At 44.4% G+C, this 20523-nt stretch overlaps 2 protein-coding genes and 1 long non-coding RNA gene across 3 annotated transcripts; 1 reads left to right on the plus strand and 2 right to left on the minus strand.

Annotated features, from left to right (window-relative positions):
- The first annotated feature begins 2363 nt into the window (after positions 1–2363).
- LOC121053637 (proline-rich receptor-like protein kinase PERK2) lies at positions 2364–3320 on the plus strand. Its single transcript, XM_040521360.1, has one exon. The coding sequence runs from the start codon at positions 2364–2366 to the stop codon at positions 2955–2957; it is 594 nt and encodes a 197-aa protein (XP_040377294.1). The 3' UTR covers positions 2958–3320.
- A 4720-nt stretch (positions 3321–8040) lies between these two features.
- On the minus strand, positions 8041–13526 carry LOC102718151 (protein PSK SIMULATOR 1-like). The gene is made up of 13 exons (XM_040520273.1): positions 13170–13526; positions 12639–13038; positions 12015–12337; positions 11809–11901; positions 11625–11715; positions 11067–11160; positions 10876–10973; positions 10708–10777; positions 10492–10595; positions 9881–9997; positions 9702–9778; positions 9541–9585; positions 8041–8953 (listed from the first exon to the last, which is right to left on the minus strand). The coding sequence occupies exons 2-13, from the start codon at positions 12966–12968 to the stop codon at positions 8362–8364; spliced, it is 2034 nt and encodes a 677-aa protein (XP_040376207.1). The 5' UTR covers positions 12969–13038; positions 13170–13526; the 3' UTR covers positions 8041–8361.
- Positions 13527–16925: 3399 nt separating this feature from the next.
- Positions 16926–20380, minus strand: LOC121053664. Its single transcript, XR_005811201.1, has 3 exons — positions 20230–20380; positions 19845–20029; positions 16926–16999 (listed from the first exon to the last, which is right to left on the minus strand). It is a non-coding gene; the product is annotated as an uncharacterized LOC121053664 (long non-coding RNA).
- Positions 20381–20523: the final 143 nt, after the last annotated feature.

Genomic DNA, 20523 nt, shown 5'->3' on the forward strand with positions numbered 1-20523 from the left:
TGAGCTGTTAGAGATGCTCTTGCTAAGCCAATAAATTTGGAAACTTAGCCCTTCTAAAAGTCGGAGCTGACGTTTTGGGTTTTTCATTAAAAAAATGTCAAACGGTATATTTGCAAACAAAAAATAATTTATGAATAAAGTTGTTACATGTATTCTTAGTGATGTAAAAACCAATGCTAGAAAATAAACTTTAATGAAAAAATGTAAAATCAACTCTAAATTTAAATTTTGGCTTATAAGTATAAGCGAAAAGATGGGTGTGAGATTTTTCTATGGTACTTAGACCGCGTTCGACTGTGGGTGGGTGAAGATTAATTATTCGGCATGAAAAACGTAGTAACAGATTAGTACATGATTAATTAATTATTAATTATAAAAATAATAAAATAGATTAATATGATTTTTAAAACAACTTTCCTATATAATTTTTTTGCAAAAAATACTCCGTTTAACGGTTCGTGAAATGTGCACGCCGAAAATGAGGGAATCTAGGGTTAATAAGAGCAAGTACAATAGCAGACTATAAGCCAGCTATAAACATATTTTAAAGAGATAAAAGAGGAGAGAGAGCAGAAGTGCGTTATAGATTTGTAGCCAGTTGCAGCACGGCTTTAAGACACGGTGTGCGTATGACATGTGGGACCAGATATTAATGTTTTGTAAGTAACTATTGTATAAATTGACTATAAATAATTTAGAGCCAATAGTTAGCTATACTATTGAACTTGCTCTAAGTTGTGAGCCGAACAAAGCCTTAGGGCGCGGCGTAGTTATAACATAGAATAATCTTGTCAAGAGTATTTGGCAAGATATAAGACATGTTTTTCTGTAAAAAAAAGGGACAATTAAAAATCTTTTCTTTCATTGTTGTGTTTCTAATTTTGTGCGATCTATCATCCAAATTGCTCTATATATACCTATGTCCGTTCTCACAGTATCTCACACATGTTTGGGTTTGCCTTTTACAAGTTCCTAAATATATGAGATCCTCTGCCTCTTGCTAGGAGTCGTTGCTACGTGTTGGTCGTTATGGGCACATAGAGAGAATGTGAGGTTTTGATGACAAAAAGATTCACTCTCTTTTATAGGTGATCTTGCCGGTTACTCATTGGTTATGTTCCTGAGCCATACTCTAAGAAGCTAGGACTATGATTTTCTTTTGCAGTTCTGCCAGCAATTGGAGCGTATGGTTTGGAAGTTTTTTACCCAGAGCATGGATGAAGACCCAATCTACAAATTGATAGTCCTTAACATTTTCATGTATTATCTTTATTTTAGAGAGAACTTATATATGTGTGTGAGTTTTAGCGGTGTGCGAGAGACCGGAAGTGTTCTCGATACCAGAGTATCTTCTCGATGTAATTGACTGAGATTTATAAAGCTCTTATTATCTTAAACTCTTTTGAAACATGAGGCATGGGATTTTCTATCTCTTCTTTTTTTTAAAAAAAATATTGAAAGCACCTAAAGTGTGATGGTAGAGTGATGTATGATTATTCCACAAAGTTTGAATTTTGGTAGATACAAATATTAAGATGTGTTTTAACAAAGGATGCGCTTAAAATGAATATGAAGGCTGAATATTTGCCAGCTGCTAAGTGATTACTACGATCAATTTCAAATAAATTAGAACATGTTACTCCCTCCGTCCCTAAATATTTGACGGCGTTAACTTTTTTATATACGTCTGACTATTCATCTTATTCAAAAAATTTACATAATTATTAATTATTTTATATCATTTTATTTATTGTTAGATATACTTTTATGCATATATATATAGCTTTACATATTTTACAATTTTTTTTAACAAGACGGATAATCAAACGTGTATAAAAAAAATCTAGAGCGTCAAACATTTAGAGATGGAGGGAGTATATAAGATGTTTTGGTTTATCTTAAATTGATCTATAAACTAATATATATGTTATTATTCATTATTGCTCATTAATACTGAACTAAAATGACTACAAGTACTTTCTTCAGTTTCATAACTCTTAAAGTTTAGAATATATAGTTTCAAATTACAAGATAAGTTATAAAGTGTACTTTAATAAAATTATACATTTATTTATTTATTATACATATTTTAATAAAAAAACAAATCATAATTATATTTAGAAGTCTGTGTTACTATCTAAAACGATAAGGAGAGAGTGAAAAAACCGACATGCAAGGAATGTGATGTCTGTTTGGGCAGCGCTGCTTTGTTGCTGCGGACTGAATCACGCCGCCGACTGCGGTTTCTAAACACGTTTCACTTCCCCGTGTGGCACCGTCTCAACCCTCAGCGCGCGCACCATAAAAACCCGACGGCCCCAGCCCAGCTCTCCCATCGATCAGCCCCCCACCCACCATCCCCGATGCCCTCCTCCCCCTCGCCGCCGCCTCCGGCGACCTCCGCCGTCGCATCCACTCCACGCCGCCGCCGGGGGCGCCGCCTCGTCCCCTCGTCCGCAGGCGGGGGCTCCTCCTTCTCCGCCTCCTCCTCCTCCTCCTCCTCGTCCGCCTCCTTCTCCTTCTTCCCGCCGACGTCGCCGTCGCCGTTCCACCGGTTCCTCCCCTCCCCGCTGCGGGCCTCCTCCGTGCCCTTCTCCTGGGAGCACCGCCCGGGCATCCCCAAGACGCCCGCCAGGGCGCCCCGCTCCTCCAACTCCAAGCTCCACAAGTCCGCCGCGGCGCCGCCGCTCCCGCTCCCGCCGTCGCTCCTCTCCACCAGGGCGCCCGACCCCTACGCCTCCGCCGTCGTCCCCGCCGACTATGCCGCCGCAATGCCGCCGGGCAGCGGAGGCGGCAAGCTCGGCCTGACGGCGGCGCCGAGGAAGGCCCGCCGCCTCGCCCGGCGGCGCCCGCGCCTGGCCGTCGACGCCCTCGCCGAGTGGCTCTCCGTCCTCAGCCTCTACCGCTCCTGCAAGCGCGCCGCCGCCTGCTTCGCCGCCAAGCCGCCGGCGCCGTGAGAGATAAGCGTGCCATCTCTCAAATGGGATCATCTGCAATACTGTCTACTTGAGTAGTAGTACTTAGTAGAGTATATGATTATGAATTTGGAATTTGTGTTTGGTGTAATTATTAATCGTGTGATTAATTAACTAAGATGGCACTAGTATCATACATGCAACAAGAACATGAGTTTCTGATTTGATTAATTGATTAATTGGTGTGCTTAATTGGTTCAACCTCCAATAAATCGGCACTACCATTAATTAGTTATAATCAAATTGCTGCTGTTGATGCTGATGACGTTGGTATGTGCAATAATTGTTGTTGGGCTTAGGTTTAAACTTGTGGTTGGGTTTCTCTGGGTGGCCATCGCTGATCAAATTTACCCATAAAACTTTAACACTTTTTTAACCTAAAGTTTCTCTATGTGGCCATTGCTTATCAAATATGAGAGCATGAAATTTTAATTATTTCATCGTACGTATCGGATATGGCCGGCGCGAAATGAGCGTGTTTGCAGTGCTTTATACACGTGGCGACATATTACATCCGTCCCGAAATATGATTATTTTTAGTTTTTTATATAATATTTTGACTCTTCGTCTTATTTAAAATGTTTTGTGATTAATATTTTTATCTTACTAGATGATAAAATATAAATAGTATTTTATGCATGACTAATTTTTTAAGTTTTCGTATAAATTTTTTAAATAAGACGAATGGTCAAACGTTGGACAAGAAAAAAACGAAAAATTGAGGTATTATGGGACGGGGGTAGTATTAGACTAGTCTCAATAAAAGTTTCATGGACAATAAATAATATACCATGTAGACATTTTTAATAATGTGACAAAGTATTAATGAAGAGAGATGAAATGAGTTTTATGGGGATGAAACCTTCTATGCACGGTTACCTAAACAGTTTGTATCTTGCATGTAACCTAGGAAACAACAATAGATAAAACTATGCATTGAGAGAGTTGTGTTTTATCCTAGTTTTAAACCGTTTAAATAACATGTCGCTCTAGGTAATTGTATTCATGAAACTTACATTGAGAATGAACTTAGTAAAACACAGCTCAGTGTACCCCTGCACCACCTAAGTTTGAGCGATTCGTGATTATGCGCCACTTTCTTCACTACAAAATTAAGCTGTGCCATGTTTGTTGGTTATACTCCATCCGGTTAAAAATTTCTATTGTTTATATAAAATTAGTTAAAATTTTAAAATCCCAACAACCAATTTTTATTAGAATGAATTTCTAAATTCAAATAAGTTTATTATATTGTGATAATACCTTTCGAGAAAAATCTCGCTCTCTCTACATATAATTTGTTTTGCATTTAAATTAAGCTTTTAAGAAATAATTGGTGGCCAAAATTTTAAAAATTGAACTAAATTTTATTCTATTCTAAAGGATAAATATCTTTGATCGAATGGAGTAACAAAAATTATATGGATGAACTAATGATTGGTACATTGGGGATTTGGGGTCTAAAAGACAATACTATAAAAACTGTTCCATATATTGCACATGTGTCCTTGTCATCGAGATTATGTGAGATTATCACTAGCACTACACTGTCAACTCATACGGATTCTTCTTGTCATTTCTTCTGATATATAATGACCTACTTGTTATAGTAATATTGGGGAATCTTTTTTTTCTCGGAGCTGTCATAAATCAGTAACCAAAAATCGATGTAACTGCACACCAACTGGTTGATTATATTACGACATGCATGCTGACCATAGTTGTAGGTTTCAGTGTCAAAATACTTACCATAAAAGAATGTTTTAGTTTAAATTTGAGCTAGATTGAGTATTGTCTACCAAGCAGAACATTTTAGTGTTCATTCAGCTTTTTCAAAAAAGAAAAACAAACATGTTCACTAGCTAGTGATAAACAATTATTCAGCATGTCTTTGTTAAGGAAATTAAAAAAATGTTAATCATTGGTCATCTCCAGCTCAGTTTCCTCCTGCGTCCTGACCAGGACCTAAGCTAGTTAACCCCCCATGCTATTAAAGTCTACAATAATATATAGCCCATGGATTCCTCATGCATGTCAAGGGCATCCTAATTGCCCATAATTAATTATGGATTATCTAGCAATAATCAAACCACTGCATCTGCAGCATCTTCATCCTCTAGAAGAGTACTCCAAAGGAAGAATGAAAAAGAAGATTCTTTAATCCCTGAGCGAGTGCACATGTGTGTGTTGTGTATGGCATCACAAAAACCATGAAGAAGGATGGTGTCCTTGCCGAAAAGCATGGAGCCTTCCCCCCTCTCTCTAGCAGGGGCGGGTCTAGCGGGAGGCTACGAGCTCTAGCCCTCTACACGTTGGATCGTTCATAAAAAATAGTGAAGAGAGGAGGGAGGAGAAGAGAATGAGGAAGAAGAAGATGTGTGGCTAAAGATAGGGACGGATCTCACCCAAAAATCGAGTGAGGGCACTTTATTAGAACCGTTAGTGTGGTTAAAACTTTTTTACTTAATTACTAATTAGTAATACACTAGGGCCCCACTTCACATACTGTAGATCCACCCCTGACTAAAGAAAGCCGCCCCTGACTAAAGAAAGATGAAGTTAACCAGTCCTCTAGCCTTTAGATCTGGGATCCGTCGTTGCTCTCTAGGATGGCTGATTGGCGATGGTGCTTGTATGGGTGTACATGTACATGACATGCGGCGCAAGGCAAGGCGACATGTCTGATGATGTATAAGAGCTTTGCTTGCGTCGCGTTGTATTGTTGCATTCGTTTCAAGCTGAAAAGCAAGCGGCCGGCGGGAGAAGAAGAATACAGGGGAGTTCTTGGCCGCTACTCCTACTCATCTAATAGCTAGCTAGGCGTCCCTACAGCCGGTTTTGCCGTGCTCCTCGATGGCACATGTAACCTAGCTGCATCGCAATTGCCCAGTTACGACTACTGCATTTTTTTTAAAAAAAACAATGTTTTAGAATAATTATTACATCTGTTTCATGTTTCATGTTATATGATGTTATGTTGTATATTTATATGAATACTGTGAATTTAAATACATATATAAAACATATTCATTAATACATGGATTAATCAAGGTATGATTAAAACTTTTATAATATGTAACTAAGGGAGTAACATTAATACATGGATTAATCAAAGTATGATTAAAACTTTTATAATATGTAACTAAGTGAGTAACATTTTTGCCACTCCATGATAAGTGGCAAAAAAGTGCATATGTGCAATTAATGACATTCCTAAAATATGACAAGGGGTCATTTGGATAATCTGATTTTATACGTACATGCTCTTTCGCCCATTCGCCCATACATTGTCATGTTAACCCAAGTTCATCTATCTCTTTTAATTTAGAGACTCTCTCTTGAGTTTAGAGCCTAATTGGCCTTATTGTTCGATCCTCTTCTATTGTTTATATATGCACGTACTAGCTAATACTGTGATCCATTTATAAGCCTAGTCCGCTTAGACTCCAAACCATTCCGACATCCTCATCTACGCCAAAATCCAAATTCGCTATAAAAAATGTATGATATGGTAAAAACATTGTCCGTAGAAATCTGCCCAGTTTTTGTCCCAAATCCCTGGCCTCCCATCGATCGATCGATCTCCTATCCTCGTACAAGTAACACAGTGGCGGATCTAGGATCCGAAGATTGGAGAAGCTGTTTACTTTCTTCCACCTTCAGCTCTCCTCTTCTTCCCCCTCCCCTCCCCTCTATTTTTCACAGGGAATCCAGCGCAAAGGGTGTTAGAGCCCCGCTAACCCCCCTTAAATCCGCCCCTGGTCACACACACATGTACACACCCTTCGCTTTGCCTGAAAATTACATTATTTAATTATTTCTAGAAGTAATTAAAAAATAAATTGGTTTTAAAACTTATTTAAAGAAATACACCATTTTAATACACACCCCTGATAGCGCGAAGGTCATCCATCTATATGCCAAGGCTTGACGTGAACCTCGTTGAACGTGGTAGTTGACCCATCTAGATCCAAGTGGCAGGGACCTCCGTGTCAATCCCCTAGTGCCGAGATAAAAACCTCCACTCCATCGAGCGTGACGTGGAGTAAATGGTTCAATTTTTTTGAAAAAGTTATTTAAACTGGTTCATTTTCATAATTTATTATCAAAAATGGTCGAATAGCGAAAAGTGGTGACGATGAATCATTGCGCACCAAATGCTCCATGCCTCCAGGCTCAGTCATCTCGTCAGAGATCCAGGCTTGCTGACCATGATGGATGCGGCAGCTTTCCCTTCTTCCTGCAGGTAGCTTGCGGCTGTTGCTGGAGAGTGGACTCCAGCCCAGAACTCCAGATCGAAGAGACCAAGGATGCCGACGCAATTTGCACATGTTTGCTTCTGAATTCCAAATCTTCTCCCTGTTGCTTTCCTGATTCTTCATCCTCCCTCACCCATGCAGTAGGAGGGACCAAATATGCAATGGATACATTTGGTCCATATGTACATGAGCATGAGCCCACACATGCATGGTGATGCTAGCAGATCTTGGAATGGCCCCCTCCAACAATCTCATGAACTTGAGTGCATTCATGCAGGATGCTGCAAGCCTCCAATGCCACATTGTATAACAGTACAGTGCAGTATACATGGAGTTAATGTGCAGTGCCTGCAGCCTGCACATTGCACGCAACAGAAAAAGAAACCGGTGTTCCATTGGAAATTTTCACAAGCAGTTTCAGGTCAGCGGGTGGCCTAGGCATGTTTGGGGCAGCTTCTGGCAACTGCAGGTTTAGAGAAGTTGACTTCTCATCGACTGTTTATTAGAATCTTAAGTTCTCTAAACATGCCCTTGATCTGGTGGTGACTATCTATATGCATGCGGAGTCTCTTGAAATGATAGTCTTCAGGCATTGCACGAGCTGTGATATACTCTTATATTACGGCGTTAACTTTTAGGTCCACGTCTGACCATTCGTTTTATTAAAAAAATTATATAATTATTAATTATTTTGTTATAATATGATTTATTATTATAGAAACTTTAAGTATGTATTATAATTTTATATATTTGGATATAAATTTTGAATAAGACGAATGATCAAACGTAATACTAAAAGTCAACAGTGTCATTCATAAAAATATGTCATTCATAGGAAGTATATATGCATATGATGTGATGTCTGATGGTATCTGACACTGCAATTCTTGGGCTACGTACCTATCTATCCATCTTTCTTTCTCCTACAATATACAATGGCGATCAAATTAACAAGTATAATGCAATCACACCGATCCTGGTTTCGCATCTGGCCTGATCATCTCCATTTCTTGATTTATTTTCTATCTTGATTTCATCTCTTTCACAGTTCACCGGCGTCTCTGCGTTGAGCAGTGGACGGTTTGAGCAAAATTGGCGAGGAAGACAAGACGGGTGTGACGTCACGGTCACTGCCGTTTCTGGCCATCCAGCGCCTTGATGCCGTCGATGTCGAAGTCGACGGCGGGCGACACCAAGGCCGAGGAGGGCCTCCTGGTCAGCGGGAAGAGCTTGCCTCCTCCGCCGCCGCCGCCGGCGGCGGTGGCCCGCGCTGGGGCGTCGCTGCTGCTCTTGCTCAGCCTGTCGTTCTTGCTCAGCTGCGCCGCCGACGAGCCGTCCCTGCCGCCGCCGCCGCCGCGATTCGACGACAGCTCCTGGCTCCTGCTGTGACCGGGGGCGCGCCGGCGCCGGCTGGCGTACACGTCCTGAAGCATCGCGCGGTCCTCCCTGGTGAGGCTGAGGTCGCTCGGCCTCGCCGGCGGCGGCGGTGAGGACGGCGTCATCAGCTGCTGCGGCGGCGTGAGGGGAGGGGAGCGCACCGGCGACCTGCTCGGCGACCTCGACCTGGCCCCGGTGCTTGGCCGGCTGTAGCTGATGAGGTGGTGGAGCCACACGACGAGGTCCAGGATGCATGCCTCCGTCTTCTCCTTGTCTGCATGGTAGAAGGTCTCGATCTTGAGCACGTCAGGCTGCCCAGGCGCCCTTCGCATCACATCACTCCTGTGTAAATTGGTTTGAAATAAACATCATGAGAATTCTTGCATTCAGTAAGCTGGATGCCTGTGTGCTCGCGCAGAGTTGCGCAGCTAGATAATAGCTGATTTTTTTTAATTTTTAAAATCTTTTTAATAAATAATTTTATTACTGAACCTTATTGATAAATATTTTCACCATTTTAACCTTTTGGCCACGCCATCCCACCTGGTGTGGCAACTCGGTACCACGCGGAGCGTGGCAGGCCTGTCGCACCCATGACAGCTTTTTTTTGCCACGCTAGGGGCGGCGTGACCGGTAAAAATATTTACTTTCAAGGTTTATTAATAAAATATTTATTAAAAATATTTAAAAAAATAAAAAAATCATAATAATTTCAGAATGCATCATGGGAAAAGGGACAGTAATACAGTGATGCAACTCTTGTGCTTCTCACTGAAAATGTTCTTAATCGCTTTCATAACTCGCCATGATCACAAGCGCAAATGTTTCTTGTTTTCTCCGATTAGCATGGCAATTTTTAGTCCTGTTTTCGCATATTTTAATAATAGAATAAATGAGCAGATTGGTGGATGCAGGGATGAGCATCTAACCCTGTGTTCGCCCACTCGCCAACCCATCCGAATCCATGGTGTGCTCTGATGTAGCATCCAAGCAAACATGAACAGAAGGTGTCAGTACCTGGATTAGAACCAAAAGTCTGGCTAGATCTATGCAGAATTGCAATGCTATTATACAGTCAATACCGAATTACCTGGCTGTATTGCTAGCAATCGGGATAATCCATTGCAATGTTTTCTCCATCGAAGATCTGATTTCAATGATTGGAACCTACCATAGCAAGAAAACATTAAGGAAGTGAGCCTGCAGGATATATGGTAGGGCTTGTAGCTAACGTAATTTATCAAGCAGTTGTTTTAAGCATCAAAATACCTCTTGGGATTCTGGGGAATTTAGTAGCTTTGTTCGAAGAGCAGACTTAATAGTTGGAGGCAGTCCTTGATAGAGTGCATCTCTTGTGCTTTGAGGTGGAACAGTGCTTCGGGAAACCTTCGGTTGACCAAAATCAAATCAGTAAACAGTTTCAGTGAATGTTCACGTACTTGATTATATTTCATATGAAGTATCGTTTTTATTCTGTTCATTATTATCATCATAAGGTCTTTATTCAACTCTATAATATATTTTCAGCACAAATTTGTGAGTTGTCACTCTGACATTTATAGAAGTTGACTGGCTGAACAGAAAAAACAGCTGTTCTGAAAGAAACATTTGCAGTTTAACTGTTTAAGAATGCACAACAACAACCTAACCGGGTTTTCAAATCTATCATGCTCATGCCGTTGTCCTATATGGCTATAACTTGGAGGGAATAAAGACCATACTTTCTGAGCATATAATACTATATTATGGAAAAAAATCACCAGCTATTAAATCCTGTGGAAAACATTCATAGGATACCCAATAATAGAACTTAGGATCGTCTAAAATTTATGTATTGACATGATGAGAAAAATATATGTAAATAACCTGAAGAAACTTACAATATTGTCGATCTGTGAAATGATATTAGCATAGTGCAGCGAGAGACCAGCTGATCCTAATGTCTGACGGCTCTCCGAAGATTCATTCGATTGTGCAGCTATATCTACAGGAGAAAAAAAAAGAGACCAAAGATAAGGGCAAGTCCAAAGTAATCAGTTGGCAAGCACAGTGAATTATCGAGTTGATGATCGATAAGACAGTGCAGCTAGGCATACCGTAAGACCCAAAAGACTCTTGAATCTCAACATGTAAGAAGTGGACAATATCTACAAGCTTCTCCATGACCTATAGATAGAAGGAAGATAACATGGTTCAGGACAGGGTTATCCCTCTGTCATTGTATAAATACTTCAAGTCATGGAAATTACAGTACAAATACTTACATCATCAAGCATCTTATTCCAAAGAGACTTTTTCTTCAAGTTTTGTACATGTTTCCTTTGGCTCTTCAATTCTTGCTTAATAATCTGAACAGTATCCCCTGCTCATTCATTGTACTCAATTATTCTCTAAGGAAACGATTACTGGCTTACTCAACGACAAGAATATAAGCTTTAGATCATAATAGGCGTACCTCTTTCAAATCCAACTGATTTTTTCTCTTCCTCCAATTTTCGGCGATAATCTTGCTCAAATCTATCTAATGCATGCAACTCATGGTATAGATCCTATAAGCAACACAAGAGTGAACAAAAAATGTATTAGGAAAAACTAGTGTGGAGCAAAGAGATATGGGGTAAAGATGCATAGCAAACATATTAATAATTGATGCAAACATGATCTTAAGAGAACAATAAAATATAAATATCAGTGGAATCAGTTCGCATTTCAGTATAACCACTAAAGAGTTACTGCCTCCGAAATCAAAGTGTGACAGTTTTTTTTCTTTTCAAAGTCAAGTGATAGCAACATTGACCACTAAATTGTACTATTATATATATCCAGAAAAATATGTGTTATACCATGAATCTTTCCTTGTGAGAAACATACTATTATCATTTTCATTCATATCAGACATTCTAGATAATGTTTTGTCAAAATTATCCTGGATGTCTGCACACTTTCTATGGTGGCATTCTTTTGCGACTAGGGGTAGAGGGCGGGGGCGTATTTGGGAGTAAAATGTACTCACAGCCGTGAGTCGAACCAGATTCATCAATTGTTGCATCTCTGCTTCTGCTATTTCTTTTAGATCTGGTTGAGGTGTAATTTCCGATTCTAGCCTGGAAGCAAACAAGCACAAGATCAAAGCTGAGCTCACCGTACTCTGGCATCAGTCATTAGGACATGTAGACAGTGCCAAGTTATGAACTTACTTGGAAAAATAGCGATCGAGGTTGTGCCACTGAGGATTCTTGCAACGATTGCCAAATCTGATCACCTCTCGTGAAAATAGCGTTAGCTCTTGCCTGCAAAACCAACCAGAATGTAAACACTTCATTCTCTTTCAGAGCATGGAGTTAGAGCAGCAACACCACTACATCTGCTAAACTATAACATGTAAACACTGATGATCGCAAACCTCTTGTCGGCCGCGGCGATTCTCATCAACTCGTTCATATCGCTAGAAACCAAACGCTTTACACCTTCTGATCGGAGGACAGTCCCCTTCAGGAACCTCATGCTTTCTTTGGACAGAGACTGCATGAGGCTCATGCCCTTCACAATTGTGTTTGCAACCTCAAACGCAACAATTTCTAGACTCCCCTTTGCCTTCGCGCCCGATACGAACCCACCTCCAGGGCTAAAACTTGTCATGCTGCTGCTCAGTGTGTCCAAAACCTCCACTGCCTTCCCAATTCCAGAGGTGCTGGCTCTACCAAACACTGAGCCTATGTCTGAAGCCTGCAAAGAGAGCACAAGTACACAGTGGAAGTTGGTCAGAAAATAGCTTATTCAGAACTGCAGAACTCATGCCTGAATATGCACAATCTGATATACTACAAAGGAAAGGGCGACCTGATCATTGTTTAGCTACAAATTGCAGTGTAAGAAATGTGCAAATTACGTAAACAAAATAAGACAAAGTCTACATCTTGCAGCCTCAATCTTGAAGCAAAATGCTCGTGCTACTCCATCACCTAACCCAACTGGCAATGCTACTGATGCTTGAAGAAACGGAAGGGAAAAAGAACGAGAGACTTGCCTTGCCGGAGGTGCTCGTCCTGGACTTGCCGGACTTGAGCTTCTCCGACGACGAGCGCGCCAGCTGCGGCTCCTTGGAGACCGACCGGCGAGCCTTGGCGGCGCCGGTGGACAGCCTGGGGCTCTTCACGGGAGAGAGGCGGTGTGGCTGATCGCCACCGCCCTCGGGCTCCGCCGCCTCCTCGACCGGCGCCGTCCTGTTCTTGCCCTGCACCTTGCCGGCGACGGGGAAGGCCTTCAGCTCCTGCTCCATCACCAACCCCATGGCCCGGAACGAGAGCTCCGCCGGCGACCTGTCCCCCGGGATCCCCGCCGAGCACACGCCGCCCATCTCGGCCCAATGCCAATGCGCCGCCCGAGCGAAGAACGTCACAACCGCCTCGGCCACACCAACCAAACACCTGCAAAGACGACGCGAAATTGATCGGCAATCCCCCCGCAACTCCACCACCGGAGACCGGACCCCGTCGCCGGCGACGGCAACAAGCAAAACCGAGTAAATAGACCGCCCCCGCTAAAGATCGAGCCGAACCAGAGTGCAAAGTCTCCGCGTTGACGACGACGACCCCCGAGAACGAACCACCGCGAAGCCGACCACCACCACCAACAAGAACCCCAACCCAACCAAGGGAAAAAAAACAAACAGAGGCGAGCGAGCAGAGCACCAAAACGAGGGAAGACGAAGCCGCAGTCAGGCGCGGATCGCGTGCGCGAGGAAGGAGACAAACAACTCCCACACCCCCCCCCCCTCCCCCTGCCTAGTCAACAAAGCCGGGCGGGGCGTCCCCCCGAGAGAGCACCGCAGGCTCTCCCCCTACCGCCACCGCCGAAACAGCTAGAGTGAGAGAGCGACGGCGAGGCGCGGTGGCCGTCGGGATCGGAGGAGGAGGAAGCGCTCGCGATTGTGGAATGGGGGTGGGGGTGGGGGTGGGCGGGGCGACTTTTTGTAACAAAAAAAAAAGAAAAAAAAAGAGTGGGGGGAAGGGGAGGGCGCAAAGTCCACGGTCGGGGAGGGGAGGGATTATTTTTTTTTATTTTAATGTAGGGGGCTGTCAGCCCACCGCAGCGTATGGAGCCAATGACTTTTGGTTGGGTTTGACTTTGGGGCGCTTTGTCGACTACTACTACACCACCACTTCAGTTCAGGGCCCTCTCTCTCTCTCTGCTCATTTGATTTTTTTTAAAAGGTAAAATTGTGGTCACAGTCAAAGTGCGTTTGGATTTCTTTTTTGGTTGAATCTGGAGTTCTTTTAGGGTGCATTTGGCATCGATTATTTTTTCTGACATACGTTTCTCGATATTAATAAAGTATAACATCCATGTGTTTAATCAGACGATGTTGTTGACTTTTTAATCATTTGTATGATAAAAAAACTTGTGTAATTAACAATAATTTATTATAATTGTAATTATTACCAATGTATTTCAATTATAAATTAAACTTTTAATCTATTCGTATAATTTTTTTAATAAGACAAATGGTCAAATTTTAATAAAAAGTCAACGCCGTCGTCTACTCCCTCCGTCCTAGATTATAAGGGATTTTGACTTTCTGATTGTAATGTTTGACCACTCGTCTTATTAAAAAAATTGAAAATGTTATTTATTTTGTTTATTATTTTGTTTATTATTAAAATTAGTTTAAGTATTACTTATAAATTTTTATATTTTCACTAAATTTTTGAATAAGTCGAATGATTAAAAATTATAAGGGAACAGTCAAAATCCTATATATTATGGGACAGAGACAGTATTAAAATAGGGACTGAGTGTTTTTTTAAAAAAATATCATAATTATTTTTAAATCATATTAATCTACTTTCAAGTTTTTTTACTTAATATTTAATTAATTATGTACTAATTAGTTGTCTCATTTTCCGTGCAGAGGAGTCAAGATAGGAACACTAGGAAACTAGCAATTTGGGGCTGTTTGGATCTATAAACTTTTTTAAGTACTTGTCACATCAGATGTTTGAAGGTTAATTAAGAGTATTAAATATAGACTAATAACAAAACTAATTGCATAAATAAAGGCTATTTCATTAGGCAATTTTTTAAGCCTAATTAATCCATGATTAGCAAATGTTTAATGTAGCATCACATTTACTATTCATGGACTAATTAGGCTGAATAGATTCATCTCGCGAAATAGTTCAGAGTATGGGGTGAGTTTTATTAATAGTTTATATTTAATATTTATAATTAGTATCCAAACATTGGACATTCGATATGACAAGGACTAAAAAAAGTCCCTGGAAATCAACAGGGTAGCCTTATAGTTGTTTCAATTCTCTAGGTTTTGCCTTTCTTGTCACAAGATAGTTCGTGTGTAAGAAATGGTTTTGAATGTGATGGTGTAAATTGCAACGCATGTTGCAAAAAAGGAAAAAAAAATACAAGTGTCGGTGGAGCGGTGCAAGATGACATGAAGTGAAGATACAACATGTGATATTATAAACAAGTGTAAGGTTTTTTTTGTTCAAACGTCTTCAATTTTGTCTGTGGCTAGCATCTGCATAAGGTTATATCGACTATATCTTATTTTTCATTACCACTCTTTCGTTAGACCATAGTTGAACTATTTATCTCTTCCTTCTAATATTTATCTTAATTTTAGAGGTTGGCATACCATAGCATACTTATGTTAGATGTAGATATATTGAATTTCTATTTTTTTTCATTTGTCACTTCTCTGTCACACCACAAAATGGTTTCGAATGTGATTGTGTGAAACAAACTATTACATTCATATCTTTTACCATGTACATTGCAGAAAGGAGAAAAAAACAAGCGTGGGTGGATGTCACGCCCAGAAATTTACACCAATTTCTAAATAATAGCATGTATTAAATCTCGGTCCAGGAATCAGCCCGAGTACACACTATAACAAATCAATACACACTTCCACGACTTAAAAACAAATAAAAACAATTATCTATCGAAATGCAGCGGAAAGGAAAACAAACTAAACCATCTAATCTTCAGTTTCAGCTGGCGATGACGGCTCCACACCACAGGCATTCTCGACGGCGGACTGAACCTCACTTCAACCTTGGGAACTACCTTCTTCCGACTTCTAACTCAGGCTCTGGCACTTGCTCTGGTGGGGGAAAAATTAAGCAAAGCTGAGTACAAACCACCGTATTCAACAAGTAACATCCAGGAGAGGAAGAATAATGAATGCAATAGGGTATCAAGGATTCGCTAAGGTTAAATTGAACAAAGCAGTAGTAATTTAGCAAAACAGTAAATAAAATAGACTGAAATAAAAGTAAAATAACAGTTAAAATGACCATCCATTGTTCAACTTTACACCACGTTGCAACAGGCCCAAACCACTGTCCAGCGTTACACCACACTACAACAGGGTCAACCCTCTGTCCAATGTTACACCACGTTGCGACAGACCCAAACCACTGCAAATGTTATACCACATTGCGCAGGGTCCAACCAGTTCCAAATTAATCAAGTTATTAATGGTTCAACTAATCCCAGCGAATCTATCAATTCGGCCAATAACCGCGGGCACGGCTATTCGAATAGTTTTACTCTGCAGAGATGTACAACTTTACCCACAAGACATGGCTCCCAAGTATGTTACCATGCCCCAATGTATCACTACGATACCTCAGTACAGAAACCATGATAAGATCTTTCACCTAACCCTCCCTAGACAATCGCACCACACTTCAGGTTTTGCCCCCTCCTTTACACCAAGTCGGACAATCCCCTCTTGTGCCTAGGTGAATTCGGAAGCAGCATAGGACCATCGTTACAACACGATTCCCATCCATACTCCATCACGCCCACCCTTTCCAGGGTACGTCGAATAGGGACAAGCTAGACTACAAGTCTCACTGTTGCCCATTCTGGCTTGTGGTTAGTACGTGTAAGACTTCCAGGGTTTCCTGAGAACCGGTCCTTAATTGCCATGGGCACGACTCTCAAAACCATGCACCCACAGCCCACCATAAGCAATGTTTTAGTTGAATTAATCCACATCGGAAAATTAATCATGATCACAACCATTAAAGGTCTATCAAGTCAAACAAATAATTAAATAATAATTGGTGAGCTAGTTGAACTAAACATGGCTAAGCATTGTCTAAGCCTATTTCTAGTCAAATTAACCCTGCGATAACAATAATAATAAGTAGGAATCAACGGATATAAAGGTAAATGTCCAATAAGTAAATAAAGTAAATAGATTTGCATAAAACAATGCATGTTTGAATGTAAAGCGGGGAATTTTATAAACATGGGATCAATATGATCAAAGAAGGGTGCCACTTGCCTTGCTTAGACCCACGAGGAACTTCAGCGGCGACTTCGGGAACGGACGGCGCTACGACGGGGAAAAACCTACGACAAACAAGGCAAAACAAACAAAACAGGCTATAAAACTACTGAAACAGAGAAAGAAACTATTTTTAATGGATTCTTGGTATTTTTCTTGATTTAATGAAACTTGAATGGACCTAAACGGAGACTAGATGAATTACTTATGAATTTTAGAAGATTATCTGTATTTTTAAACTAAACAGTAATGAATTATTGCGCAATTAATTGGAGGGGTTGACGTCAGCGGAGGAGAAGCTGGCGCTGACAGCTGGGCCCCACTTGACAGTGAGACAGGAGGGGAAGGAGGGGCTGACAGGGCAGGGCCCACGATGGGAGAGAGAGAGATCGATGGGCCGGGCCCGCTTGACAGAGGGAGAGAGTAGAGGAGGGAGGGGAGAGCGCAGGCGCTCGGCCGAACGGCGCGGTAGGCGGCAGCCAGCGACGACCGACGACGCTACGAGGGGCGGCGCTAAGGAGCGGCGCGGTTAGGCGGTGGCTGAGGAAGGGAGGAGGTGCATGGCCGACGGCGGCAAGGCGAACGGCACGACGGCAACGGTGCACGATGGCGAACGGCGCGTGCACGGAGGGGAGGTGGTGCGGGCGAGGGCGTCGGCGCGGAGGCGATGCGGCCGCATGGCGGCGTGCGGCCGAGCGGAGGCAGCACGAGGCGGTGGGTGGTGGCGCACGACGGCGACAGTGCCCGACAACGGGAAGCGGCCACGCGGGATGGCGGGAGTGGTGCGACGACGGCGTGATGAAGGCGGAGGCCGGCGGCGGCTCGGCCATGACGGTCGGAGGCCCACGACACCCAGCGACGGCGGGGGGAGGGGGAGGAGTGTGGGGCGGCTCACCGGGGAGGGCGATCAAGGGGCGGCGAGAAGGACCAACAGCGTCGACGCGCGAGCACGAGCCGGGAGGAAGAGAGGACGGGAAAGGAGGAAGAGGCGATGGCGTCGGCCGAAAGGCTCGGGTGATGGCACGGGCTCGGCGACGGCGAGATAGCAGCGGTGGTGCGGCCAGATGGTGACAGGGATGCACGGCGCACGCACACCCTCGGTGACGCGCGACGAAAATAGAGGAAGGGAGAGAGGAGGGAGGAGATGCTCACCGGGGTGGTGGGACGGCGAGAGCCGGTGGTGATGGTAGGAAGACGACGACGGTGTCCGACAGCGATGGGGCGGCGTGGGCATCGACGGGGACGGGATGGCGGCGGCGTCACGACGACCACGGCGCCATGACGGCTCGTGGCGGGCAGCGGCATCCGGTGGTGGAGGAGACGGCGTCTAACGGCGGTGAAGGGACCGGTTGCGGAAGTGACAGCTTGGGAGGAGGAGGAAAACAGCGGCGCAGCCATGGGGAGGGATTTTAAAGGGGAGAGGAGAGGCAGTGGCGCCGTGTAGGCCGGGGATGGTTGGTAGCGGCGGCGTGGCACGCGCATGGCGCGCGCGGTGGTTGCGCAGCGCGGGCGGGAAAAGCGGCCCGACCGTTGGGCCGGTGCGGGGAATCCGCGGCGGCGGGCATGGAGGTGGCGGCACAGCCGTTGGGCCGGCGCGAGTGGAGCGGCGGCTGGTGCGTGCTACGGTTGGGGTGGCGCGGCCGGCGCGGCGGTGGAGCAACACGGCAGCGAGGCTAGGACGCGGCGGCGCTAGCGCGGGAGAGCGGAGGACGGGGACGGCCGATGGCTCGACAGCACGATGAACGGCGAGGCGAGGCAGAGCAGCAACACAAGGGTGCCGACGCGGTGGCGAGGTGGCTCGGTGCACGCGAGGCAAGGGCGCAGCTCAGTAGCAATGATAGGGCGTAGATGCGGCGAGGCACAACGCTATCAGCGACGCAGAGCGGCGACACGCCTGCTCGAAGGATGGTTGCAGCGACCGTGGCGCGACGTGGCGAGGCGTGCGCGCGGTGAGGCATGATGGCAGCCGGCAGCGAGGGAGCGGGGCAGCGGTGGCGAGCGAACGTGGCGCGGCACGACCGACGGCGCGAGCGCGGGTGGCAGGGTGTGGCGCACGGGCGCGGCAGCGGATCGCCGGCGCGAGTCGGCGTAGCGGCGACGCGCTGGCACAACGCGGCATGGTGGCGGGATGCGCGTGTGGCTCTAGCGTGGCTCGGCCGGGAACATCGTGCAGTGGCAGCAACGGAGGGCGGTCGGAGGAAGAGGACGGGGCTGATAGGTGGGGACCACCTGTCAGTGGCCCGGAGGAGGAGAGGGAGGCAGCCCAGACTTGGCGCGAGCGAGGTGGCGTCTAGGCCGTGGCCTTCGGTCGGCCCAGTGTGGGAAGGGAGGGGAGGAGAACAGGCCGAGCGGAGGGAGCGGGCTGGATGGCTGGGCCGGCGGCCTGCTAGCCTGGAGGAGAGGGAAAAGGAGGAGAGTGCCGAGGGAGGCGATGGGGACTTCGAGCGCGTGTTGGGCCGCGGCTCGGGAAATTTGCAAACAGTACGCGTATTCGAAAAATAGAACCAAAACGTGCACGAATCAAAGATTCGTACGGCGAATCAGACCCAAAATACGAACCCATGAACTGTTAGTGGAATAACGACAGGATTGAACAACCCGTTAAATTGAGGTTTAACGACTCGCTAACTGAAACTAAACGACTTTAACGTAAAACCAATCTACGTGTACGAAATTAAAGTCTGCACTGTAGATCAATCTCACGCTAGCTAATTAGATTAGAAAATCTAAGTAATTACACGGTAGATCAAAGATAGATTGATTCGCATGAGCAAAACGTATGCGAACATGAGATTTGGTGGAGAGATTGGCGATGGACTGTTGCGTTTCCTCGCTGTTCGGCGAGGAAATCTAAACAATTAAACGGTAGATTAATTTAGATTAATTCGCAAGAATAAAACATATGCGAACCTGAAATTCAGTGGAGGAAAACCGGCGGCGACGTACTACTGCTCCGAACAGGGGCAGCCGGGGATCGATGTATTTTTGTGGGGGAATTGGTCGGTGGTTGCTTGCTGTTTGGCATGGGCAGAACACGAACAACAGTAGGGAGATGGCGCCCGGCGAAGCGGAGCGACGGCATGGGCGCATCGTGGCTGAAAAAGATGAAAAAGGTGGGGGCTTGAGGGTCTATTTATAGGAGAAAACTAGAGATAAATCTAAGAATCAATCCCCTATTAAAAAGGAAATAAATAAAATTTCAAAGAGATAAGAATTAGAGTCAGGAATTAGTTTTGCCATGAGGAGGAGGTGGGGAGATCGTATAACAGGAGAGGAAAGGGAGAGATGCACGCACCTGGAGGGGAAGGGGAGATCGCTCTCAGTCTGGAGGGCAGGGAGGGAGACGTGCGATCTGGGGCAGGGGGAGAGGGCGCAGGGAGGAGGAAGGATGTGCGATCAACAGGGGGAGAGGAGATCGATCGCACAGGAGGAGGGGGTAGAGCAGGAGGTGCGACCAGGGAGGAGGAGGAGTTCGGCCAGGGTGGAAAAAAAAGAGAAAAAGAAAAAAGAAAGAGGGAAAAAGAAAAGAAAAAGGAAGGAGTAAAAAAAAAGGAAATTGCCTCCAATTTTGCCGATTTTTATTAAGTTT

This window comes from Oryza brachyantha, chromosome 2 (assembly GCF_000231095.2).
Source record: "Oryza brachyantha chromosome 2, ObraRS2, whole genome shotgun sequence".
NCBI lineage: Eukaryota > Viridiplantae > Streptophyta > Magnoliopsida > Poales > Poaceae > Oryza > Oryza brachyantha.